This window comes from Aspergillus aculeatinus (genome assembly GCF_003184765.1).
Source record: "Aspergillus aculeatinus CBS 121060 unplaced genomic scaffold BO66scaffold_35, whole genome shotgun sequence".
Taxonomy (NCBI): Eukaryota; Fungi; Ascomycota; class Eurotiomycetes; order Eurotiales; family Aspergillaceae; genus Aspergillus; species Aspergillus aculeatinus.
Window position 1 is genome coordinate 133,360 of NW_020291504.1, and position 24,724 is coordinate 158,083.

The 24,724-nt window shown below is 57.0% G+C and overlaps 9 protein-coding genes across 9 annotated transcripts; 3 read left to right on the top strand and 6 right to left on the bottom strand.

Annotated features, from left to right (window-relative positions):
• Positions 1-280: 280 nt before the first annotated feature.
• On the top strand, positions 281-4,722 carry BO66DRAFT_421622 (NACHT and TPR domain protein; the record flags this gene model as incomplete). The annotated part of the gene is made up of 3 exons (XM_025649974.1): positions 281-671; positions 768-1,946; positions 1,996-4,722. The coding sequence occupies exons 1-3, from the start codon at positions 309-311 to the stop codon at positions 4,720-4,722; spliced, it is 4,269 nt and encodes a 1,422-aa protein (XP_025502135.1). The 5' UTR covers positions 281-308.
• A 286-nt stretch (positions 4,723-5,008) lies between these two features.
• Positions 5,009-6,040, bottom strand: BO66DRAFT_472773 (uncharacterized protein; the record flags this gene model as incomplete). Its single annotated transcript, XM_025652987.1, has 4 exons — positions 5,687-6,040; positions 5,479-5,568; positions 5,362-5,386; positions 5,009-5,205 (listed from the first exon to the last, which is right to left on the bottom strand). The coding sequence occupies exons 1-4, from the start codon at positions 5,768-5,770 to the stop codon at positions 5,009-5,011; spliced, it is 396 nt and encodes a 131-aa protein (XP_025502136.1). The 5' UTR covers positions 5,771-6,040.
• Positions 6,041-6,546: 506 nt separating this feature from the next.
• BO66DRAFT_393139 (ankyrin repeat domain-containing protein) lies at positions 6,547-8,652 on the bottom strand. The gene has a single exon (XM_025647687.1). The coding sequence runs from the start codon at positions 8,592-8,594 to the stop codon at positions 6,801-6,803; it is 1,794 nt and encodes a 597-aa protein (XP_025502137.1). The 5' UTR covers positions 8,595-8,652; the 3' UTR covers positions 6,547-6,800.
• A 378-nt stretch (positions 8,653-9,030) lies between these two features.
• Positions 9,031-11,005, bottom strand: BO66DRAFT_472775 (MFS general substrate transporter; the record flags this gene model as incomplete). Its single annotated transcript, XM_025652988.1, has 5 exons — positions 10,616-11,005; positions 10,224-10,566; positions 10,104-10,175; positions 9,505-10,049; positions 9,031-9,430 (listed from the first exon to the last, which is right to left on the bottom strand). The coding sequence occupies exons 1-5, from the start codon at positions 10,843-10,845 to the stop codon at positions 9,031-9,033; spliced, it is 1,590 nt and encodes a 529-aa protein (XP_025502138.1). The 5' UTR covers positions 10,846-11,005.
• A 1,226-nt stretch (positions 11,006-12,231) lies between these two features.
• On the top strand, positions 12,232-13,708 carry BO66DRAFT_421624 (5'-methylthioadenosine/S-adenosylhomocysteine nucleosidase family protein; the record flags this gene model as incomplete). The annotated part of the gene is made up of 3 exons (XM_025649975.1): positions 12,232-12,760; positions 12,806-13,181; positions 13,660-13,708. 3 exons carry the CDS (start codon positions 12,232-12,234, stop codon positions 13,706-13,708), a joined length of 954 nt encoding a protein of 317 aa, XP_025502139.1.
• Positions 13,709-14,044: 336 nt separating this feature from the next.
• BO66DRAFT_455405 (uncharacterized protein) lies at positions 14,045-16,523 on the bottom strand (the record flags this gene model as incomplete). The annotated part of the gene is made up of 1 exon (XM_025652086.1): positions 14,045-16,523. One exon carries the CDS (start codon positions 16,521-16,523, stop codon positions 14,262-14,264), a length of 2,262 nt encoding a protein of 753 aa, XP_025502140.1. The 3' UTR covers positions 14,045-14,261.
• Positions 16,524-17,046: 523 nt separating this feature from the next.
• BO66DRAFT_472778 (uncharacterized protein) lies at positions 17,047-18,968 on the bottom strand (the record flags this gene model as incomplete). The annotated part of the gene is made up of 3 exons (XM_025652989.1): positions 18,475-18,968; positions 18,040-18,418; positions 17,047-17,154 (listed from the first exon to the last, which is right to left on the bottom strand). Exons 1-3 carry the CDS (start codon positions 18,813-18,815, stop codon positions 17,047-17,049), a joined length of 828 nt encoding a protein of 275 aa, XP_025502141.1. The 5' UTR covers positions 18,816-18,968.
• A 170-nt stretch (positions 18,969-19,138) lies between these two features.
• On the bottom strand, positions 19,139-21,082 carry BO66DRAFT_393144 (alpha-mannosyltransferase). The gene has a single exon (XM_025647688.1). The coding sequence runs from the start codon at positions 20,781-20,783 to the stop codon at positions 19,362-19,364; it is 1,422 nt and encodes a 473-aa protein (XP_025502142.1). The 5' UTR covers positions 20,784-21,082; the 3' UTR covers positions 19,139-19,361.
• Positions 21,083-21,584: 502 nt separating this feature from the next.
• BO66DRAFT_377642 (C1 family peptidase) lies at positions 21,585-23,764 on the top strand. Its single transcript, XM_025645765.1, has 4 exons — positions 21,585-21,785; positions 21,848-21,960; positions 22,045-22,920; positions 22,983-23,764. The coding sequence occupies exons 1-4, from the start codon at positions 21,689-21,691 to the stop codon at positions 23,418-23,420; spliced, it is 1,524 nt and encodes a 507-aa protein (XP_025502143.1). The 5' UTR covers positions 21,585-21,688; the 3' UTR covers positions 23,421-23,764.
• Positions 23,765-24,724: the final 960 nt, after the last annotated feature.

The window sequence follows — 24,724 nt, forward strand, 5'->3', positions numbered from 1 at the left end:
CTCAGAGGGAGAGAGATAGATACTCCGTGGGTAGCTGAAGTACGGAGTACTAACTAGTGCCTCAGGTCAAAATCTGCAGCAGGCGGAAATGAGGAGGCTGGACCAACCGGGTTAGTCTGACAGTGACCGTCAGAGTGGCTGTCACTAACCGATCGCCCCCATCGCCCCCATCGACCCCGCAGTCCCTGATCTCAGCTCCCTACGTATTTCGATTTTCTATATCTACATCCACTGGCCCCTTATTCTGCACCACCAAAATGCACCCCCCTCCATCTCCACCCCATTCCACGGACCCCCCCCCCAAGAAAATGGCAACAGCCCAGATCCCCCAGCTGTGGGCCACCGCCCTCGCGCGCTACGAGAAAATCACCCACAGCCCGCTGGACCCCCACGCCTGGCGGGACCTGACCACCGTCGACGGGCTGTGGGGCGCCATCGAGGCCGAAAATCAATCCTTCCAGGAGTTCCGCCGCCAGCGCGCCGGCCTGTGCGCGGCCCTGAGCCAGGCGCTGCGGCCCATCGAGCTGGTCGGCGATCTGGCGGCCAGCGCCGCGGGAATGTTCTTCGCGCCCAGCTCGTTGGTGTTCGGGGCCGTGCGGTACCTGGTCGACGCCGCGAGGGGGGTTTCGGCGAAATATGATGCCATTGTGGAGTTGATGGTGACCTTGCAGGTACCCACGGTCTTCCCATGCTTTGCTTTGCTCCGCTGGTCAGGGGCGTGCTCCTCTGGTTATAGGGCATGCTGAACTGACTTGCCCCGTGCACAGGACTTCACCACCCGTTTAGCAGTCTACGCACAGCAACAGATCTCCCCACCGCTGCAGGAGAAAATCACCGCTATCCTGACCACACTCTTGGAAGTGTTCGCGATCTCGCGCCAGCAGATCCGCCTCGGCCGACTGCGGAGTTTCGGGAAGAACGTGCTGCTTGGCAGCGACGACGGGAAAGCGGCGATCGCCAAGCTGGCGCACCTGGTCGACGGCGAACGGAACCTGGTGGGCGCGGAGACACTCACCGAGGTCAAGGGGGCGAAGGTGGTCATCGACCGCGTCGACGTCCACGTCCTCGAGCTCACGCGGCGCATCGACGACCTCAACCGTCTGCAGGAGCACGCGGCCGCCGAAAAGGAGGCCGACTCCGTCCCCGAAAGGAACCACCCCAACAAGGTCAAGAGCGTGCTGCAGCCCGCCACCAGCGCCGACGACCGGTACAGCATGATTGCGCGGGCGCGGGTCCCGCAGACGGGCGACTGGGTGCGCGACGAGCGCGAGTTCCGCGAGTGGCTGCGCCGCGACAAGCCCCTCCTGTGGGTGACGGGGACGCCCGGCGCGGGCAAGTCGTACCTGGCGGCCAGCATCATCGCCTATTTGCGGGAGTTGTATCCGCAGAACGTCCAGCATCCCTCGCATGTCTCCGTCGCGTATTACTTCTTCAAGGACGACAACGTGAAGACGCGCTCGTGCCACAAAGCTCTGCGCGACGTCGCCTTCAAGATCGCGCAGAATGACCCCGCCTATGCGAACTTCGTCGCGGGTCGGGTGGACTCGCCGGAGGATATCGGAAGTCTGTCGAGTCTGTGGCAGCAGCTGTTCGTGGAGTACTTCATCGCGCACGAGACCGGAGACAGCCAGGCGTACATCGTGCTGGACGCGCTGGACGAGGCGTTTGCGGAGGAGCGACAGGAGCTGTTCCAGCTGGCGGGCGATATTCAGCCGGGGGGCCGGTTGCAGCTGCTTCTGCTGGGGAGGCCGCATATAGCCCAGGAGATGGACGAGCTGATGGAGCAGCTGGCCGTGCCGACGATCTACATCTCAGACGTGAACAACTCGGACGACATCGTCCGGTACATCCAGAGCAGCATCGCCAAGTCGGTGTACCTGCGACGCGCCTCCAAGGCGCTGCAGGCCGAGATCGTGCGGCGGGTATCCAGCGGCGCCCAGGGCATGGTATGTGCACATACTCAACTGATCTTGATACTAGACTAATATAGTGCAGTTCCTCTGGGTCGACTTCATGCTCAAAGAACTACTGAAAAAACGCGACGAGGCACGAATGCGAAAAGCACTCGAAGAGGCGCCGCGCGGGCTGTCCGAGATGATCCGGCACGTCCTGAAGAGCTACTCCGAGAGCCTACGGGATGCACCACAGTACGCCGAAGATCTGAACGAGATGTTGGCATGGATCGTGTGCGCCCACTGGCCGCTGAAGCTGCAGCTGCTGGAAAGCATCGTTCAGTGGCGGTCGCCGGAGGGCGAGGGGTGGATCTGGCTGGAGGGGTATCTCCGGCGAGAGTACGCCTCCCTGTTCTCGCTGATCCGGGAGGATGGACTGAGCACGGCGGATTTACAACGGGCGAACATCGGACGAGCCGATTGGGAGGTCGACACCCTGGTGGATGACGGCTTCGACGACACAGACAACCCGTCGGACTTTGACTCGGACCCGGCGACTACGGAGGTGACCTTGAACCACGCCTCGCTGGGAGACTTCTTCCGCAACGAGGCCGAGGTACCTGTTTCGGCGGACGACGGGCCCCTGGTGGGAATCGACTACCACGCGGCGAAGGTGCTGGTGTTCAAACGGTACTTCGAGATCGTCGCCTGCGAAGAGGGCTCCCCCAAGCAAGAGATCGCGCAGGTGCTCCGCGTGCACGCTGCCGGGTCGATCGTGTCAGCCCTGCAGGACATCGAGATCGACAAATGCAGCCCAGAAGATAAGGGCATGATCGGTCTGAGCATCGCGCGGCTGCTGTCCGTCCCTCCCATCCTCGAAGCGTACGTCAAACACAGAAGCGACCTGTCGTACCCAGGCGAGCACCTCGAACTCTTCATGAAGTGGCTCAGAGACCCAGACGTGCAGGCCTCGCTGCCCCCGACGGAGAAAGCCTGGTTCGAGGAATCCACCGCCTCAGGCGACGTGGGGATCTACCTGCTGACGGCGAAGTTCATCGCCGAGCAATGGCTGCAGAAAGGGTTCTGGCTGGCCGGGCCCTGCTGCCGCTACATCATGGAATACATCAAACTCAGCCAGGACGCACCGCCCTGCCCGGACAGCCCCGTCGAGGCCGTGCTCTCCGCGGCGGAGTGGTGCGGATTCGCGCCGGACCAACTCTGGCACCGCCGACTGGCGATCGCCCTGCGCGATCTCGGGTTCCTCGACGAATGCATCCCCCGCTTCCAGCGCGCCGTGGACCTGGACCCATCCCCGAACCCACAGACCCTCCTGGCGCGAGCCGGTATGGCGAAAGCGTACCTCGAAATGGGGCAGTTCGCGCAAGCCGTCGAGCAGGACCGCGTGTGCGTGGCGGAGCTGAACCCGCACCGCCAAGCGGACCCGGACCAACCCGATCTACAGGCGCACGCGTCGTACGAGCGGCTCGGCCAGAGCTACACTGCGCTCGGCGAGGTCGAGTCCGCCGTGGCCATGTACAGGGCTGGTCTGGCGACGGCCGGATTCTGCAACACGTGTCTGTGCGCGATGCTGGAGCAGCTCCACGCGCAGAGCCGCCACGAGGAGATCATCGCCCTGCTCAAGAGCCTCGACCGGCCCGCCGTCGGCCAAAACCCCGCCTCCTCCACCACCACCACCACCACCACCCCCTCAATCCTCACGCAAAGCATCCTGACAAACCCAGACTGGTACGACGACTTCATCGACCGCGTCACCGCCGCCGCCGCCAGCACCCAACAAATCCCCTTCCTGATCGACGCGTACACCACAGCCGTCGCGACGGCGCACAAGCAACGCAAGGCCGTCGCAAAAGCGAACCTGGAATTCTGCCTGGGGATGCTGTGGCAGACGCACGGGCGCGACGGGGACCGCGCGGCCGCCCTCTGGGAACGACTGATCGCGACGTACCGCGGCAGTCGGGCGGAGGGCGAGATGGTTTCGGTGCTGGAGATGGCGGCGGGGGCGCTGGCGACGCACTACCTGACCAAGGCGATGGAGGTGGGGGTCGCCTCGGAGCAGGGCCGGCGGTACGGGGTGTTACTGGAGCTGTTGGCGCGGGGGAAGGCGGCTGCGTCGCATGGGGAGGGCTGGGATGCGTCGCGTGCGGATGCTCGGGACGTTGTGGATGCGCCGCCCCCGAACAAGGTCTTCGTGACCACGTCGCCCGTGGGACTGATCCTGGGGAGTTATTATCGGCTGTCGGGGCGGGAGGCGGACGCGATGGCGTGCTATAAGGCGCAGGTGCAGGCGGCGCTGCGGCTGGTGGAGGATGAGCGGGCTGGCATGGCGATGGTGGGGTATACGCGGTTGAGCAGTGTGTTTGCGGCGCTGGGGGAGGACGAGGAGGCGTTGGCGATGTGGTATCAGGATCATTTGATGTATGAGCTGATGGAGAGGGATGATGATGAGGACGAAGGTGATGGTGAAGCTGAAGCTGAAGCTGGATCTGATGCTGCTGACGACCCCGAGGACTCGAAAAGACCCACCTTCTTCACGTGCAACGGCTGCAGCACCTCCGTGGAGATCGACGGCAACTATATCTGCCGGTACTGCCACGATGTGCTGTTCTGCCTGGGGTGCATGCAACGACTCGAGACAGGGACGCTGGGAGTGAGGGTGTGCAGTGCGCAGCATGCGTGGGCGTTTGTGGCGCGGCGGCCGGAGGCGGTGCGGCGACGGGGGGAGGAGCAGCGCGGGATGCTGTGGTTGCGGGGGGAGTGGGTGGAGGGGGGGGTGTGGAAGGCGGAGTTGCGGCGGCGGTGGGGGTTGTAAAGAAGCTGTGTATCAGTACAGTAGATTGGTGGTATGCTTGAGATCGATTTGGGCAGGTAGAGCAGCATTAGCCAGTAGACTCAACGTTTATGCTATCAATAGTATCAAGATCCATTAAAACCAAACACAGCCCCAGCAATCCCTTCCACCCACCCTACCTCCAAACATAACATCCTAATGTAAGCCCTACCTCTAGACATAGCATACACCACCAGCACCAACCCCCAGCCGCAGCCCCAGTCCAAATCCCGATCCCCCTCAAACCCCCAAACAAACCCTGTGTACCTCAAAACCAACTCCTCAAGACAGCAACGCCCTGCAACACCGCCCCCAACCCCACAACCACCGCATTCTCCTTAATACCATGCCGGAGATACCACGCCGAGCTAGCCCAGAGCATGGCGTTAGTGATCAGCGCAATCGCCTTGTTAGTCGGGTCACGGAGGGCGAGCGGGTTGCGGGCCCATTGGTAGTGCAGGAGGCCTATCAGTATCCACCATACGTCAGTATTAATATCGGTATCGATATCGGCAATCATGGGGTAAAAGGATCTTAATGCTGTGTTGAGTTGTATTGTGTTGTTGCGCTCGTCATGGTCATGTGGGGGATGGTTTCGTGATAGGGAAGGTGGTGACGAACCCGTTGTGAAGAAGAAGGCGCTTCCCTGTGCAGTGCATATCCGGTTCATTAGCATTGGTTGGTATTGGTTGTGGCATTGGTTGGGGTGGACAATGGCGCTGGTGCTGGGCAACGTACCTGGAACCAGCCGACAATGCCCAGCGCCCAGGGCTTGGAGTTGCTGATGATCGTGTAGGCCGGGTCGGCGGTCCATTGTTTGCCTCCTAGCTTTAGCATGCATTGTTGTTAGTATTTGGATTTGCGGACGGATAGGGTTGCAGAGCATTGCAGAGCAGAGCAATTGGCCATAGCCGACAGTTGTGGTAAGAAGGGAGGTGCAGCGTACCGTATGGCCGATGGACAGGGCGATGAAAGACAGCGCGGAGGCTTGCAGGGTGCGGCTGGGGACGGCTGGAGCGGGGGTGGCCATTTCTGTATGTTTTCTTTTCTCGGGAATCAGGGATTGGATGGAATCTCGGTGTTGAGAGCGATTGATTTGAGCAATAAAGTGATTAATTAGAGAAACAGTGGGTGAGTGTAGGTTACATGAATCTAAGGAGGGCGAGCCGTACGCTGGCTAAGTACGGGCACTTCCTCCTGCGGGGTTCGTGTTTCGTCGACGTCAGAGCATCCGTTCCCGACCCGTACCACCCGGCTGTGGATAATGTCATTAGCTGTAAGTAAACAGCCCGGAACGGTTAGGCCGTCCGTTTTGTCGCCGATGCCGTTCCTGTCGGTCGCCGAGGGTTCTTCTACTCTGGGTATAAGATGGTATTCTCTGATAGTAATTAAGGGAACTTCACCTAGGCTAGCTCTGTAATATATAGGTGTTCTTGGATCGATCGACAAGATACAGTCATGTTTGATTGTGTAAAGATAGCGCTGGATTGAGACATGTCACGTGAGGAGCGCCGCGAACCACATCCGGGTCAACGAGGTCCGTGTTCGGCGACTTTCGTCCAATTAACTTACACCTGGTCTGCCACCCACTGTATAGTTACAGTGAGACCACATTTCTTGACTATCTGGGTATGACTACATCAGGGTTGAATTGTACCAGGAAGCTGAAAGAAAGGGGGGTCCGGGGGTTCTCCCCCGGGAAGTCTTACCTGAGGGTACATATTAGGGTTGAGTGGTACCAGGAAGCTGAAAGAAAAGGGGGGTCCGGGGGTTCCCCCCCGGGAAGTCTCATTCTAGGTAAATTGACATGGAGTGTCCAGCCAGTGACGGCGCGGTAAACGGGCAAGACTCCAGCATTAGCGTGCGGATTGTGTACGCTTTACATATTTTCATAAATCCCGAAACATCCCGAAAAGGTCCATCCTAGGCCCTGTCAACCAAGGACAAGGTGATCAGACATACTACCCAAAGTCGAACCAGTAGTCTAGACAACCAGCTCCAATCCGTGATACATCCATCGCCAAGGACGTTACATCAGCCTCATCGTCTCCTAAAGCCACTCAAGGCTGGTGGTTAAGAGGCCGGAAAGCGCAGGCAACAGGAACGGAAAAGGAAGACTCAATGCCGGTCAAGATCGGTCGAGCACGTCGGCGTGGAACGGGCCCCGAGACATGCTGAAACGCAGGATCGGCCCCGTGCTCCAGCAGCAGCTGGACCAGTGCCTCGTCCTTCTGGCGCGCCGCGACCGTCAAGGCCGTCAACCCGTGCTGATTGCGCTGGTTGACGTCCAGCCCCGGCCAAGCCAGCATGCGCGCAACGGTCCCGTAATGCTTCGACATCACCGCCGCATGAAGGCAGGAGAGCGTGCCTTGTGGGTCGTCTGGTGCTCGCCGGTGTACCTCTTGGAAATCCACGCCCGCGTCGAGTAAGAGGGCAACCACCTCCTCTCTTCCGTCCAGAGTCGCATTCCAGAGGGCAGTCGCATGCGATAGGCGGGCATTGGGCCAATACCTCGCCTCCGCATCCAGGAGAAGCTTGACCACGGAGGCGTGAGCGTCCGATGCTGCCCATACTAGAGGCATCCAGTTCCCTGTTGGGCGTGGCAGCTCCGACTTCTTATCGAGCGCGGCGAGCAGCGCCCTCAGAATGGCCTCCCTATCTCGATCCGCAGCGCATGACAGCGGGGAAAGTCCGGACTCGATGCAATCGAGATCGCCGAGGTCCCGGTCCGCTCCCCGCTCCAGCAGCAGCTGGACGACGTCCAGATGTCCGCCTTGCACAGCACAGCAGAGCGACCACCGTCGCAGCATGCGCGGCCGCTGCGGTCTCCGGACGTCGTAGACCGGATGTGGGGATGCCCCGCGATCCAGAAGCGCCTTCACAATGGGAGTAAACCCATTCTCGGCCGCTTGCGCTAGCGCCGTCTTGTTCAGTGAGCCTTGATCCTCTAGGTCCGCCCCGTATTGAAGCAGAAGGTCGAGGATTGTTTCATACGCCGAGCCCGCGCACCATGGCAGACCGGGCGGTACATCCGGGCCGTCAGCGGGGTCCCGCAATCCTTTAGGGCCGCCGAATCGAACCGCGATAAGACGCTTGCCCTTCATCTTTTTGCGCCGGCGCAGCCTTTTCTCCGACCCCTGTGGCTGAGGCGGGCCAGCCTGACTGGACTGACTGTTTTCGCATGGCCATTGGCTCGCATCTAATTTCCCGTTCAGCTTGAGCGGGACCGCCTGCCAGCATTGAGAAGGCCGTGCGGCGCGCATCAACGGGACCGTCTCGCCTAGAAGTTTATTTGTTGAGCCCGGAGGCGCCCCATGGCGGAGCAGCAGCTCGACCATCGCGACATGGCCATTTTCCACGGCAAGTGCCAGACTCGAGGATTGATCCCGGCCGCGAACAGTTGCGCCGAGCCCCAATAGAGTCTCAGCAATGTGAACATGGCCAAAAACAGCAGCCCAATCTAGGGCCGTGAGCCCGAATTGCGGATCTCTTCCATCTAGATCGAGTGAGAGGTTGAAACGACTGGCAGCGGCGATGACATGGTCAATGGATTTGGGTTGGTTGGTTTGCGCAGCATAAACGAGGGCGATGTGGCCATGGCCCTCTTTAGATTCTCTCTCTAGCCATCTTCTGCGCAATGTTCTGAGAAAATCATATTCTTCTGGCTGTCGGCATTTCGCGGCGTGTGCGCGGCGGTTGCTCTTGCTGCCGGGGAGGAGGAGCTGGCGGTAGAGGTGCGGGTTTAGGATGGCGTGGAATTGGCGACAGGTGCGGACTAGGGCGTTGATGTCGCATTGCCTGAGGCTGGGGATGATGAGGAGGAGAAGCTCAGGAGGAAGGATGGCAAGGGACATGGAGATAAGATGAGAGAGATGAGCTGAGCTGGTTGAGTGTAGGGGGGATAGGGATGGGGGAAATGCGGAGAAATGGAGGAGAATGAATGGGCCGATTGGTGGTGGAGGGACGGTGGGTGAGTCGGTTGACAGCGGTCGGGACGGGCCCATGTTGTGCCGTGGTCCGAGCTTTATGCTGCTGACTAAGTAACCCACTAGTTAATGCACAGTCTATGCGCACTTTCATCTTGTCTCTCTGGCAGATTTTACTTGTGACTCATCTGCAACCTCTCAAAAACGATTTCATTTGAGGATTTACGAGTTGATTGACTCGATCCAATACGCATATCCCACCTATTCGGTATATCTGACAGAACAAGTGCAACAATTGTCCCATGCTTGCAGTATATCCTGGGATCCAACGATAAAATCTATATACAAACCACAACCAGGCCACCTACTCCTCCACCCCCTTCCGCCCCGCCAACCCCACCACCCTCTCGCAGCGAAACCCTTCAAACTTCCTGGCCGCGACCCTCTCGCCAAACAACTCATCCAACTCCTCAAACGACCGCCCCTTGGTCTCAGGCAACTCGAAGAACAGCACCACAAACATGACCGCCCCCATCCCGGCGAAGATCCACCCGATCAGACCCCCCAAATCCGCCTCATCAGAGTTATACAGATACGGCATGACGACATTCCAGACGGTCGAGAAGAAATAATTGAAGGTGAAGCCGACGGCCAGCGACTTGGCGCGCAGACGCACGGCCGAGACCTCGCCGGCGATGGCCATGGCGGGGCCGATGCCGGGCCCGTACACCCACCACGACAGCTGCAGGAAGATGCCCACCACCCTACGCCCACCACCACCACCACCACAGATCAGCCACCACACATTCTATAAAAAGCACCAGGGAGAGAAACATACCACAGCGCCGCACTACTGTGCGGAAAACAGCCCGCCACGCCCATGGCCGTGAACAAGCCCGTCGACAGCCCCATCCCGAACAGCACCAGCGGCCGCCGCCCGAACACCGTCATCGCCCACCCGGTCACCAGCGAGCTCGCAATCCCAAACGCGATCCCGATCTCCGTCATCATCCCGATCTTGCCCGCCGACATGCCCGCCTGCACCAGGAAGTACGGCCCGTTGGTCATGAAGCTCGACCCGATCACCTGCGGCAGCGCGTTGCAGTACAGGATGATGCGCGTGCGCCGCCAGTTCGGGCCGCGGAAGCACTCCGCAAAGCTGACGCCTTCGGCCTGCGCGGCGTGCAGGCGTTCCTCCTCCGTCGTGCGGATGATCTCGTCTAACACCGAGGGGACGAGGGCAGGAGGGGTTCCGAGGCGGGTCAGGGCGCGGGCGGCGTGCGAGGGTCTGTTGTTCGCCACGAGGAAGTAGGGCGATTCTGGGATGAGAATTAAGAAGAGGAAGAGGAGGCCCGGCCAGACCCAGCCGCAGGCGAAGAGGACCTGTTGTTTAGGTTAGTGGGGGGATTTTGGGGACGTAGAGGGAGAGGGACAGACTTTGTAGGCTGCGTCGGTGGTCATGGTCAACCGGGGCAGGGCCACGGATGCGGCGATCATGTAGCCCAGGTTCTGGACTGGTTAGTGACTGGATTTCTCGGAAGGAGTCAGGTGAGGTACCATGCAGAAGGTATAGGCCGATAGAGCGATACCACGCAAGGGAAGCGGGGTGATCTCAGAGACGTAGGTTTGTCCCGTCGTCAACGCGATCCCCAGCGCCAGACCGTTGATGATCTTGCCAGCGAGAAAGACGCCAGGCGTGTTGGCGGTGTACACTACGGCGAACCCCGCAGCCGACAAACAGGCAGCGACCAGGAATGCAACCCGTCGACCCAGCCGGTCGGAGATGAATCCGCCAACGGTGGATCCGATCATGGTGGCTACCTGCGAGAGCGCATTCCACAGAGATTGCCAGTAGGCGGGAATGGTGTATGTGCCATTGACCAAAGATCCGAACTTGTGTCTATTCGATTGTCAACTCCATACTTCACATCAGGAGCAATGTGACTCACTCAAAGGCCGGCATAGACAACGACAGCGACAAAATCAGATTGTCAAACCCATACATCAGAGCCCCAACATTGGCATACAGACAGAACAAGACAATCAACGGGTTCTGGCGTAGGGCCGTCCATGTTGACGGCGGGCTGTCATTGTGGGTGAGCTGTTGGTCGTGGTCTTGGGCTTCGTTCGCATCGACATTCTCGAGGTGATTGGTTTCGGTCTTCTGGTCGGTGGTCATTGTGTGATGGATGTATTAGACGACCGCAGAAGGCAATGCAAGTGTGGGCTGACAAGATCGCGAACGTTGGGCAAGGGATAGTTCGCATTATAGCAGAACCAGCAGGGGATAAGGCAGGGTTGGATACCCCACGGGGTACCGGAATTGCCGACGCCCGGACCATGTGGGGATGGCCATGCAGCCACGTAATCCTGGTCGGCAAACCCGGGGTACGGCTGGCCTCACAGCGAAGAGTCATGATCTTGATACAAAGAGGAACCTGCATATACACCCAAGTGATTAAGGGTGTTGTGCTAGAGATTCCTGAATCCTAAACCTTAATTACTCCTCCTCAGTGGCACTCCTCTGTTCTGCCGGCTTGGATTTGCCAATCGCTTGTCGATAAGTAGGCATTCTCAGCAGCAGCCGTCCGCCGCTCCACCCAAGCGAGCTCTTTCTCCGCACGGTCCGTCCATGTGGGCACTTTAGTCTAATCGCCCCTCGGCCCAATCCCATCACCGAGGATATCTTCTCAGAAGAACAGAGCACACATATCAATCGTACATGACACACCAACTGCCGGAATCCTGACAGCACTGCAACTGACAAACCTTCACCACCAACCCACAATAGCATTCCTACAAGAGTAATCAAATTGGACAGCTGTATCAACACCCCTCGGACCTCACTACACCGGAAAGCGAGCATGCAACGCCACCGCTCCTTCAGACCGAGCGTGATCGTCCATTTCGGACCTACAAGGATGAGGTAAGCGCAGTTCAATTTCTCCGCGCTCGGTTTATCCGAGCATGCCAGATGGGTTTTACTTGATGGATTGGATTGAGTTCAGCGGCCGAAAGCTTGGACGGTTGCACGCATTGATTGGGTGTAGCAACTGTAGTTGATTTATGCCGGTCGTATGCTTGTCCACGTGCATAATGCAGTTTAATTAACATAGACTGACTGATTGCCGGGGTATATTAGAGCAACAATAGGTTTTGGGTTGCGCTCAATTCCTGAGCAGCAGTTAGGGACCGAGTCATAGGCAGTTTGTTGGATGGTCGTACTCGGTAGGAAGCATGGTGCGACTATTGGCTAGGTCAGCAAAGGGATCTTACCACCGTAAAACACTCAACAACCCCCCCCCCTCTCCCTTGTTATGGTTTGGGGAACACAGCCCAACGCCTTAAAATGGATCTTCAATACGTACCACAACTTCAGCCCTGTTAGTTCGCTAAGCGCCCGGCATGAAGGCTAAGCGCCGGGAACCGCCACGTCAGATTGCAAGAGGCTGTGTATAAACATAGACTTCCTCAGCCTTGCTGCTCCTGACTATTAAAAGTATGTAATGGTACCAATCTCTCTTTGAAAGAAGAGCATCAGATCGGACCGTAATTCGGGGTTACCATGAGCTCGGAACATGTCTCCCTCCGCCATGAGGACTACACGATCGCCTGCATCTGCCCCATGGGCGTAGACCGGGCACTTATCGAAGCCATGCTCGACGATATCCACTGCAGTCTACCCATGCCACACCACATCGGCAATCACATATTGGGCCGCATGGACCAGCATAAAGTGGCCATCTCCCACCTCTCCAAAGCGGGAAACAACAGCGCAGCGTCAGGCGCCGTGCAACTCCTTAACGACTTCCCACGGCTTCAATTCATCATTCTGACAGGGATCGGAAGCGGAATCCCCGATCTGGCCAGACACGTAGACATCCGACTGGGCGACGTGGTCGTCAGCAAGCCCACAGGAGTGTTGTCGGGAGTGGTCCAGTTCGACCGGGGCAAGATCCTCGCCGGGGACCGCTTTGAGCGGACTGGGGCGTTGCATCTGCCCCCGAACGGGTTGCTGGCCACCGTGGCAAGGCTGGAGGCACGGCACCGGCGCGTGAAGAGCGAGATGCCGCGGTACCTTGAGGGGATGCTGCGTAAGGTCCCTGAGGAGCATCGAGCGAAGTACTTCTTTCCGCGAGCGGACGATGATCGTCTTTTCAGGACTGAGGCGAGCCATGCACTTGGAGGCGGATGCGGAGGCTGCGATCCAGCGGGAATCGTGGTCCGAAGCAGCCGCGAAGATACCAGCCCAGTGGTGCATTACGGGACGATCGGGTCAGCGGATGTTGCGATCGAGGATGGTCAATTGAGGGATCAGTTGCGGGATGAGCTGGGAATACTGGGCGTCAATATCGAGGCTGCCGGGGTGGCGGCCACGGTTTCCTGTCTTGTGATCCACGGGGTGTGTGATTATGCGGACTCGCACAAGAACAAACGGTGGCAGCCCTATGCGGCTGCCACGGCAGCTGCGTATATGAAGGAGTTGGTGTCTGTGATTCCGGTCTCTGAGACAAAGTCGGTGGAGACGGAGGATGCTAGGGTTGATGGGAGTCGGGAATCAAGCGATCTTGCAAATGGGATTGTGGCAGGGCCCGGGCCGTTGTTCCTGGCGTGCCTCATCGGCATGTTGGGTGTATCGCTCGCGCTCAATGGATATCTTCTTTCATGTTTGAGATGAGGTTCGCTGCGCGTTGGAGAAGTAAACGAGGGCTGGTAGCTCGGTATATATCGCAGAGCACGTGATCCAAATAGTGTGGTTTTAGTGACGAGATATGGACGATACAACTTGGAGTCGGTCGAGGACAGTCAGGAAGGCTTGAGTCAATGATTAAGTTGTCAAATCTTTGCTTGAGCAAAGCTGCTGAGCAATATGAGTGGGCAACACGTTTGGTGGATGGGACACGTCACGTGGCGTATGCCCGTCAACTTCTCTGCTCACCTATAGCCACTGATACAATCACCATACCCGAGATGCCTTTACTAACGATGGTAGTATGTGCGCCAGGATTGCTACGGCTGGAATGCATGAGGGTGCGGCTTAGAACAGCCATCCGCTGCATTTATGTATTTCGTTATGGTCATAAGTCTTAGTGATGGTTCTATCAAATGTTGGTTGTGCATCAGTAAATATTCAAGAGTGTTGTCCCAACCTTCCAGTTGATCCTCTTGTCCAGTACAGTCGCTTTTCTCCGTCCCCAGACCGGAGATGCACGTTCACGTGATATGCATTGTCCTTCAACCACGGTCGCGGCAGGACATCCATCACTGCTGGCATAATGATCATCTGGCTGAGAAACGGTAGGAGCAAATGCCCCTAACCACTGAGCTGGCTACTGCACGTGAGACCCACTCGTACCTGCTATGCCCCTCCACGTTTCTCATTTCTGGCCAGAATAGATGACGAGCAACCACTCGAGCCATCGGCGCTTGAACCCGACCAGTCTGCCAGCTTCCGCAAGACCTCACCCGCAGGTAGTGTGTAAAAGGTGCACGACATTCAGCAGTCTTCAGCAGTAGTGAGGGCCGTTTCAGCACCACCAAACATACTGCAACCTTGCCCTTCAAATCGATTCATCATTTAACGAAGGCTCTGTCCTAGGGGCCTCTGCCCTTGCCGGACGGACCTTTGGCACCGAAAAAGGTATGCTGTGGTCGCACGGGTTTCACCCGGGGCTTGACTTCCACCTTTTCCTGTGGCGCTTTCGGATTTCTCCCTGGTTTGTGACTTGCGCCCGGCTTGAAGAATAGGTATTGAGACACCGGGCCGCGGGGTTTGGGTTGCTGTTTCACCGCCTCGGCCATCTTTCCTTTCGGCGTGTTTAACATCTTTCCTGATTTGGAGAACCCACGGGCCGTGAAGAACGTGTTTGAAAGTTGTTTGGCCTTAGGTTGCGGGCTGGTCGTGTCATCCAGCTCCTCCGGCGTGGCGAGGTCATCCTTTGGCCCTGGCTTGTTCTCAGAGAGCCGGAGAGGGCGGAATTTAGGCCAAGGATTTCGGGGCTGTGATTGCCGTGAGGTGGAAGATATCGCTTTGGCTGACTGCTCGGTCATCTCCAGGGTTGTTCTGGGATCTGGCTTTGAGATCGTCTCTGGAATGGCGTTTAGGTTTGCTTCTAAGGTGGTCTCTGGGATGACCTCTGGAGAAATCTCGGAAGGAGCATCAGTGGCCACGTCAGCCGACTCATTGATCGCCTCCTGTCTCGTCTCGACACCGGCAGGATCCCAGTTCGCTGGTATCTGGTCTCTCGCAGCATGCACAGGGATCTCTGACACTTTCACCCACTCTCGTGGCTCATATGTTCTCAGGGGTGGAGCCATTGGCGTCCCCAATCCCTTCCAGTCCTCGGCAAGCTGCGCTACCAACTCTAACTCCTTCGCAGACACATGCACATTTGACTTCTCCTCAGGGCTTCGTACAAGAACCTGCGCGAGCTCCGGTAAGACGGGCTCCTTGGAAAGTGAAAATCGTACCAAATACCGAGCTAACTCATCAATTTGGGCCATTTCGACATGCGAGAGTTGACGTATGTCGTGGGGTCCGGGAACGGTGTTGAACAAATACTCGTTGATTAGTGGAGGGTAAAACGGTATATGGTACCGATGTTCCGTCCTCAGATGTCTTTGGAGATACGGATGCAGTTGTGGATTCGCGTATGCCAAATACCACGCGACTTGGTGTAAGAGTTGCGTCGTCAGCGTCCCGATGTAGCCCTCACCCTTCGGGATCTGTTTCTTTTGAGAAAGTGCAGTGACCTTCTGTTCTAGAAGGAAAGCCTGGGCCTTTGCTGCATCGACACTTCGTAGAAAATCAGCAGGGAGCCACCGTGGATCGACCTCCCAGTCCTCGGTCCGGTCTGGGTTGTGTTCTCGCTCCAGTGGTGGCAACGCTTCATCGGGAAGGCTGGGGATGGTTGAAAAGTCCGCCTGCCAGTCCAACTCGTGGATCAAGGTGGGGAGCCGAGACGTGGATATCAAGTCGAAATTTTGTATTGTAGGACGCCTGGGACCCCCTGTTATTGTGACATAACCATGTTTGGCACCAAGTGAAAGTCGGATGGCAATGCCCCCGCTGGCTTCCCAGGCCTCCTGGTCCCAGTCAAAATATGATACGGCGGAAGGCTGACTCTCATGCGCCATGATAGACTGCTGAGTGGTCGTGTCGGTGGACGCAGATTCATGGGCCTTCAAATCATGATCGATGACCCCGAAAGCAGGGGTGGTAGACACGGGGTCAGACGTCAAGTCAACATCCTGCCCAGTGCTCTCTTGGCCTTCCGCCGCAGGCGCCCGGAGTCCATCAGATTCTGTCAGGCCAGAGCTTTGACCCGCTCCATCATGGTTTTGGCTTTTCACAGGCGTAGGCTCCGGGCTGGGCTCGAGAGACTTTTCCAGCCCGAGAGCATGGATGATGTTGTACATGGAGTGGAGATTCCCATCACTGTCTATAAAGGCTGCTCCGATGATGGTGCCTGCAGCAAGCTTGATCTGCATCGGATCGATATTGCGCCGCGCTATGGGCCTCCTGAACACGGAGGCTGACAAGATAGCCTCAGATATGCTCTGATTCAGCTCAAAGTCGGGACTCCTCAGAACTGCGATAGGGGACGGAGTAGGGGGACCGGCGTATGAGTGGCTCTGGCTCCAGCTTTGGCTGCTTGTGCCAGGTCGGGCTGCGGCTGTGCGCATCATTGTTAATACGGAGGATGCGACATTTAGCAGTACCGCGCTGCCACTGCGCGAGAACCGAGGGTCATCCGGTCTCTCGCCGAGTGTCCGGAGAGCGTCAGTGAGATTTCGAGTGTTTCGAAAGGTATAGCCCAGCTCACGCTGCAACTCCATTAACCTGACATGTCTCATGGTTGTCGCTCGATCATGGCATCCAGATTCCACGATCGGCAGGGTGTCATAGCAATAGACAAGGAGCTTGTCAATTTCCCCGGCAGGAAAAGATCACGAACTTAGAAGGATCTGAAGTGAGCAAGATGGCATGATGTTTTCATAACAATTGATAGCGAGACAAAGACGAGACATGTGCTACTGAGGAGGTTGTCAGGCGCGTGAAGGTTCTTTGATTGTTGTTCCGCGGCGTCAAATCCGCTCACCGCTGTGGTGCTTCCCCGCATCAGCGCATCTGCCGAAGGAATATCTTACCGCCTTTCAAACTCCTTCCACCGCCTCGGGGGTAATGGGTCGGCCGATCACGTGCCAGGAACAGCGGCGAGCGGAATCTCAAAGAGGTGGAGCGCGACCCGCAATGCTTCGGAACTCTCAGCCTTCCCCACAGAGTTCAACTCGGCAGCCAACAGCCGCGTCGCAGATCATCCTTAGGATGGAAGGTCCTCTATGTTGTTTAATGGTGACAATCCGCCGCTTCAACAATTCATTTCATGGACCAAGGGGCGTCTCCCACGTCGTCGTACACTGCTACCGTTGCTCGAGCCTTCACAACGCGACCTGAGGATCCGCAATACCGCTTGAGTTGCGGTCGCTACCGAGATCACAATTATTAGCACGTCCATAATTCCTGAGCCTAGACAGTTGCCTAGCTCAATCTCAAGTAATGTGCATGAATCCACCAAAGAAACAATCAGCTGAACATGTTTGATAATTAGATCTTATCGAGGAGCCTAACACGATGGAATTTCCCCTTAAATGAACGTCCGTGCTGATGCATCGCCCGATACTCGGTTACAGTGACCACTCAGCGGAACACCGAACTCAGCATCATATCTGCCAGCTGTCACAAATTCGAGGCTATACATATTTATCACGAGAGGATTGAATTGAAGGTCTAGGATACTCGGGATTATCACAAGTTAATGACACCTGCGAAAGAGGTGGAAGATGTCTACGTCAGGCTATCTCGGAGGAACTAGCTAGGGCCACCGAGGTGGGTGATGAGCAGGCAGCCTAAGGCAAGGCCTCTGGGCCGCTGTCACAAGTACAAGCGAAAAGGTTCTGGAACCAGTCGGACGAAATGGCAGGATGAACCGGGCCGAGCACAGACTCTTGAGAGCTTTCGAGGGCCAGACAGGCTACTCTTTCAATGCATTCACGCGTTCACGCACGATGATGACTGAACAATTACAGCGAGGGTTTATTACTCGGCGAACCATGAATAAGCCTCTGCAAGCTGGGACCATCACCCCATCAACTCCACTGGCGACATGTCTCCTTTCCGATGCAGTTGTCTCGTTCCATCGAGCTCAACAGGCCATTGGGTCCGCCGCCAGTCTCTTCCTGAACCCGTTCTCTGTTCATGATACAAATTCGGAACAGTTTTGGTGGTCGCTTGCTGTCTTTTTCGACGATGGAAGATGTACAAAGCAGCCAGAAGAGCGATTGCACCCAATACGCCCAGTCCTGCTCCTACCCCTATGCCCACCTTGATGCCCGTAGGAAGTGTGCGGGTAACCGTGGGTGGAGCTGGGGCGGAAGTTGATGTCTTATTACTGGTTGTCGATGGTATTCCAGAGGAGCTGAAAGTGGATGGAAGCTCCGGTCCAGTGGTTATTGATGCTGTTGTGGCAGGGGCAGTGGCTGTAGGAGTCACAGCGTCATAGCGAATATTCCAACCGACCACAGCAATGGCACCGACAGTCCAGCTGCGCGTCAATGTGGTCGTCACGATCTTCCACGAGGTGGCTTCCCCGGACGGTGTCGAAGCGTACGTCAAGATCATACCGGACGAGACGTCTGACTCACAATTTCCGTCGATCAGGGCAGTGTTCCCGTCGCCGATGTAGTATTGTCTAAGGGCATTTCAGCACGTTCTACAGCTACTCAAGTAACACAAGACGAGACTCACGAGGGACAGCACATTACCAACGTGCTGGAGGCATCTTTGACGGACGATTTCATTGTCGAGAACGCTTCCGGACAGGTGAAGGGGCCGAGACTGATCCGTGTGGGCAGTGTGCCTCCGTTTCCTAGCAGCCCTTGCTCCCACCATGTGGTTACCTCCGGGGCATCGCAGACAACGTCGGAGTTCACATCCAGCCCGTACCCGGGATCCCAGTCGACGAGACTGGGTCCATTGAGGCGGTAGATGCTTGCGCAACCGGACGAGGAAGGCCAGGCGGTAGTGAGTGGGAGGTAAGATGTGACGGTGCCACTGTTGGTCTCGGCGGGGTAGGATGTGATTGACATGATGAGAGGTCTGAAAGATCGACAGCAGTCTGATGTGTTGTTTGTCGCGTTATCCGCAGCCTGTCTTTAGAGAAGGCACAGGTCAACGCGGCGTCGGAGAATAACAGGCAACATCTAGACCGGCATCAGGAGGAAACAGGAAGGGATTAGAAGTCGTGCCAGGGAGTTGACTCGAGAGTAATACTACTCCCCCCTTTTGTTACTTGTTGAGTCGAATGCTCTACCTTGCCGCCCTCATACTGACGCTAGACCTACCCCTGCTCTCCCCCCTGTCAAGGCCACGAGGAGGACCAATCCACATGGTATAATGTCTCAACACGCGCCCTGAGATTCAACAAGTGCCGCCAGCAAACAAGCCTTGATATAAATAGGCTTGTGGTAAACTAGCCTCGTTTCTTTCTCCCCAGTTCACTCAAATTACACGTGAATGGCTTGGGGTTCGCGACCTCTCCAGTACAATGCTTAGCACGCCGCCGATTGCCTATTTGCCAGAAGCCAACCAAAAACATGCAAGAAGCCAACCCACGATCAAAAAAGCTTAAACAATTAAAATCCCAAACCAAGCGCATCAACTGCGAAAACATCCGTGAAATGCGCCCGTACCTTCTCGCACAATCCCCGTTTCCCCTCCCACGACTCAAATACCTCCTCCATTTCGCAAGCCACAGCAACCGTCTCCTCCCAGAACACCCTCTCCGCATCAAAGCCAACTCGAGCTAACGCCTCGGGCGGATACGTCCACAACCTGGCCGGCCGTCCATCCAACCCCTTCAGCCTCCTCCCCAGCAGCTCTTTTCCTGGATTGAACTCAGGGTTGCCCGCGTGGATGAAGAACGCCCGCGGAGCACTCCCATTCTCTCCGCCCGAACGGACCCTCGCGTAATCCTGTATGGGGTCTGCCTGAATAAACCCCGAATTGAGCGCCACCGCCGACTTCCCACCCGTATTCATCCGCCCCAGGTCCACCGGAGGCGCGCTCACCGCGTAGAACTCCGCATCCAGGGCGGTCGCAGCATGGAGGAAGGTATCCTTATCCCCTGCGCCCGGGGCACCCTGGCTGAGGAGGGGGTAGTAGAACGCCGGACCGTAAACGTTATAATACACCGCCAGCAGCAGCATGCCGAAGTGCGACTTCTTCGAAAGGAGAAGCATACCCGCTTCGCTCGCCGCCCTCGCCCTCGCCCTCGCATCTGTCGCATCCAGCTCCTTCCGCCGAGAGACCTCAAAATAAACCGGGCTGGCAGTATCAGCCCAGAAATCAGGCCAGGTCACCAGCCCATTCGTCGCGAAGGGCTCAGAGCCAAGCAGCGGAGCTGGATCATGCAGGGGAACGCAGTCGGCGTCCAGCCAGAGGACATCCTCGAACGAGGAGAAGAGTATCGCCAGGGCCTTGAGCTGGAAGCCGGTGAGGTTCTCAAAGTCCAGATCCGGTGTGAGGTCGGAGAGGAGAATGCATTTCGCTCCCAGCGGAGGCAGGATGGTCTCGCAGGCGATGGCCTCGTACTCCGTCGCGTCCTTCATGAAGACCTCGACGGGGAGGGTGGAGCCGGTGCGCCGGAGGAGCTTGAGGGTTACCGTGAAGGTGGGGAGGTAGGATCCTCCGGCTGCGGTGACGATGCCCTTTGTTCCGTGGCGGTATGCGGATTCGAAGTTGGTGGTGTGAATGGCGCGGATGAAGCCGTCGTGTGCGGTCTGCATTGGGAGTAGGATCTCTTCGCTGTTGAGGATGAAGTTCGCGCGAGGGAGGGGGTTGGTGGGGTCGAATCGGTGGGTGCCGGCTGTGCCGTGGAGGATGGGTGGTGGGCAGTTGGGGGCATGTTGGGTTAGTAGAGGGAGGAGCTGATGCCAGAGCTGCGATCGCCGGTGTTCAAGTGTCTGTTTCGGCTTGGTAGGCAGTTTGTGCCAGAAGTAGCAGATGTTGAGGATGAATAGGAGGGAGGCGAGAATCGTCCGGCGGGGAGTGGTCATTGCATTGAGGCTGGCTGAAGACGAAGAGGGTGGAGGGAGAGGAGGTAATGTTGATCACAGCAGCAACCATCATTGACATGTGTGTGTTTTAACGATATCCTCAGAAGGTTCAGGTGGCTATTTTGTATTGTGGTTCGTCCTGCTAACCGCTGGGCTGTTCAGGGGCCGCCAGTAAGAACAGCCCTACAGGCGCTCGAGGCAAGCCAGATGCCAAACCATGGCACGTTGCCGATCGAAAAAGTGAGCTTGTCATGGAGTAGTACCCTTTGCTTTCTCCTTGGTTTTCTCTTAAGTTCAAGACATCTCTATCCCTTATGGAAACTAAATGCAGAGTAGGGAGCCTTATATCTGAATTTCCCCGCATGAGAGATGGCGTTTCTGCCGGGGGGGGGGGGGGGGCGTCTAGCTGTCAACAAGCCACTATCGTTACTTGTCTTAGCAGTAAGACTGCAACTTGCTGTTTAGGAGGGTCACTGGTATAATTCTTCAATGACATCTGAAGAAGGTCACTGGTACAATTATCGAGTGTGAACTCTCTGCAACCACATCAAGAGGAAGGGCCCAGTGCCTGGCATGCAACAGCGGTGGAGTACCCGACGGATAACTAATCATCACACCTTCACGCGACCGGATCAGCCCAGCGTGCAGCCATCTGACTCGTCGCAGGCCCTGCATGTGCAGCTGCAGCTGATAAGTCGCTAGCAACAGACCAATGGAAGGGGAGGGTGCTATCCCACTCGACGGAGGTTCCCCGCTCGATTGCTCCCCGGGTCCTTGTGGAGTCTGCTTATCTCCCATCCCCGGTTGTTGGTTGTCCGTATTTATTGCAACATGCCGCCATTTTCCTGTCTCTGAGTAAACCTGATTCAATTTTCCCCAGTGTAATCGTGAGCCAGTTTCTCAGGATGGGAACCACGTACTCCAAGCCCGCTGCTACTCCCAGCGAGAAGGCTGCCTCATCCTTTGCACCCGTCTACGCCGATGACGAATCCCCGCAATCTCGTACGCCTTCCCCAACTTAACCCTACAATGACAGACCATCTCTTTAACAGTGCCAAATCCAGCACCACCCTACCAATATCCAGATGACGACCTCGAACCCGAGGCAGAGCGTATCCCCACGCTATCCCTCTCCAACCTGAAATCCTGGAACGAGTCGCTCCTCCGCGATCCCAAGGTACGGCCTCCCCTGTCCTCCCCCTCCCCCACCACTCTCCCGCACCCACCCCCAAAACCAGCCAAACTAAGATGTACATAACAGAACCGCCTCGCAATCACCACCCTCTCCAGCCAACCCTATCCGCAACTCCTCACCAACCGCACAACCCTGCACACCACCGCGCAACACATCTTCAACCTACGAATCCCCAACGAAGGCGCCCCGATCACGAACCAACGCTCCTCAGGCCGTTGCTGGCTGTTCGCGTCGACCAACATCTTCCGCCTCCCGCTCATGCACGAATACGACCTCGGGGAATTCGAGCTCTCGCAAGCCTACCTCTTCTACTGGGACAAGCTCGAAAAGGCCAACTGGTTCTTCGAGCAGATACTCGCCACGGCCACGACCGAGGACCTGGCGGGCCGACTCGTGCAGAAGCTGCTCGAGGACCCCGTCACCGACGGCGGCCAGTGGGACATGGTCGTCAACCTCGTCCGGAAGTACGGGCTCGTGCCGGCGACCGTGTACCCGGACAACTACAATGCCATGAACAGCAGCCGGATGAATTGGTTGATTACCGCCAAGCTGCGCGAGCAGGGGCTGGTGCTGCGGAGGCTGAAGCGCGAAAGTGGCGGACAGGGCGTGGCCGAGGCGAAGACCCGGTTCCTGAAGGAGATTCACTCGTTGGTCACGATTCTGCTGGGGCCGGCGCCCAGTCCGGACGAGCGGTTCGTGTGGCAGTTCTATGATGCTGCCGGGAAGGCGAGGACGGTGCGGGTGTCGCCGAGGGAGTTTGCGGGGCGCGTGAGTACCGAGACGGGCGTGAGGAAGGTCGGTGGGAGGGTGGCTGTGGCGCCTGCTAGGTTGTTTAGTTTGGTGAACGACCCCCGGAATGAGTATAATCGGTTGTTGACGGTCGAGCGGTTAGGGAATGTGCTCGAGGGACGGCCGTTGACGTATGTTAATGTTGAGATGAAGGTATTACCCCCCCTGCCCCCTCCTGTTCTTCGTTGTGTGGGGAACATGCTGACAGCCACCAGATCCTGAAAGATGCAGTCATCGCCATGCTCAAAGCAGGCCACCCCGTCTTCTTCGGCTGCGACGTCGGCAAATCCTCCGACACCTCCCTCGGGGTGATGGACGCGGACCTGACCGACCTCGCCCTCGCCTTCAACGTCTCCCTCGGGATGAGCAAGGCCGAGCGGCTGGCCAGCGGCGAGTCGGCCATGACCCACGCCATGGTCATCACGGGGGTGCACCTCGAGGACGACGGCACGCCCGTGCGCTGGCGCGTCGAGAACTCCTGGGGCGAGGCCGCCGGCCAGAAGGGCTGGTTCGTCATGACCGATCGCTGGATGGACGAGTATACCTTCCAGGCGGTGGTGGACGCGGAGTTTGTCTCGCGCGAGGTCCGCGAGATCCTGGAGCAGAAGCCTAAGGTGTTGCCGCGGTGGGATCCGTTGGGGGTTCTTGCTTGATTTTGAGCTGGAGAGGGAGTTGTGATGCTGTGTGAAAGTATAAAGAGTTGAATGGTTCTCGATGTTGCACGAACTGAGATTAAGGTAGAGACTTCAAGAATGCCCATCGTCCTCTCCACCTTGCGTTCAAGTGGACATGTCTGCTCGAACCGGCGTGTCAGTATTGCCAGACCCGATAAAAAAGCCAAACCTTCTGAACCTCCGGGTCAGGGCAAGCGGACGGGGTCGGTTGTTCCGGTGCGGCTATAACAAACAACCTCACAACCGCATTCCTCGGTCAAGTGCCATTAGATGGTGAGCAGAGACCTTCAGCATATCTTAGCTCAGTGAGAAAAATATCAAATACTCAACCAGATCACTTGAATACACCCAGGGGCTGTCTGTAGATAGTCTGTAGATATGAAATTATTCCTCGTCAAAGCAACAAGGATACGCCATAAAAGTTGGCCCAAACTGCTGGCAGATAAAAAGGACTCACATGATCAACATGACAATCAACATTTTCATCATCCTCAATAGGACGCCAGGATAATCGTTCATACCCCTCAGAGGTGCATTTGTGTCCGCACGATTTGATCGTCTATGCATCGGCTCTTGAAGTGTGAGTTCTGAGTGGGTAGTAAATCGACCACTTCAGTTTTCTCCAAATTGCGGGTACTCGACATGTCCCTGGTTGTAAGATGATGCCTCTGCTGCATCAATGCAGCCATTCCCCGCCGCTATGCATTGAGCTGTCCGCATGATGAGGATCCTGCAAAGTGGCATCCGAGAGATTATGATGTGCCCACAGAAAGAAGAGACTCTAAAAATTGTTTTTGGAAGTTGCATAAAGGATATGCGAGCCTGCGATTGGCGCGGGATAGACGATGCGCTCCGTGTGTCGTTCGTAGTTGAATTTTAGCAATACGATGGCATGCACAATGCTAGTATAGAAGGCGCAAGTACTATCATCGGAGAAAGGAAGACTGCTTTCACCCCATGATAACCGGGAATCCCGCATGAATCTGCAGAAGGGCTCATAGTCCTTCGTATGATCTCGAACACTGATTGCATTCTTCTCAGCCGTCGCAATTGCATCGAATCCGTGCGACTGACGACGATTTCATGAAGGTATACACATAGCCTAGCTAGAGCTCTGCGGAATAACTGGACTTCGCAGCTGCAGTCTGTTAGCGATAATATCTCGTGATGTAGTGGGAAATAGTACCCGTGGTCTGGATTCCGTCCACGGAGGAAACATGTCGTGCGGTCACCTGCTGAACTCGTTTACGATAGACTATCGTGCTGTTAAACCGGTTAATGAT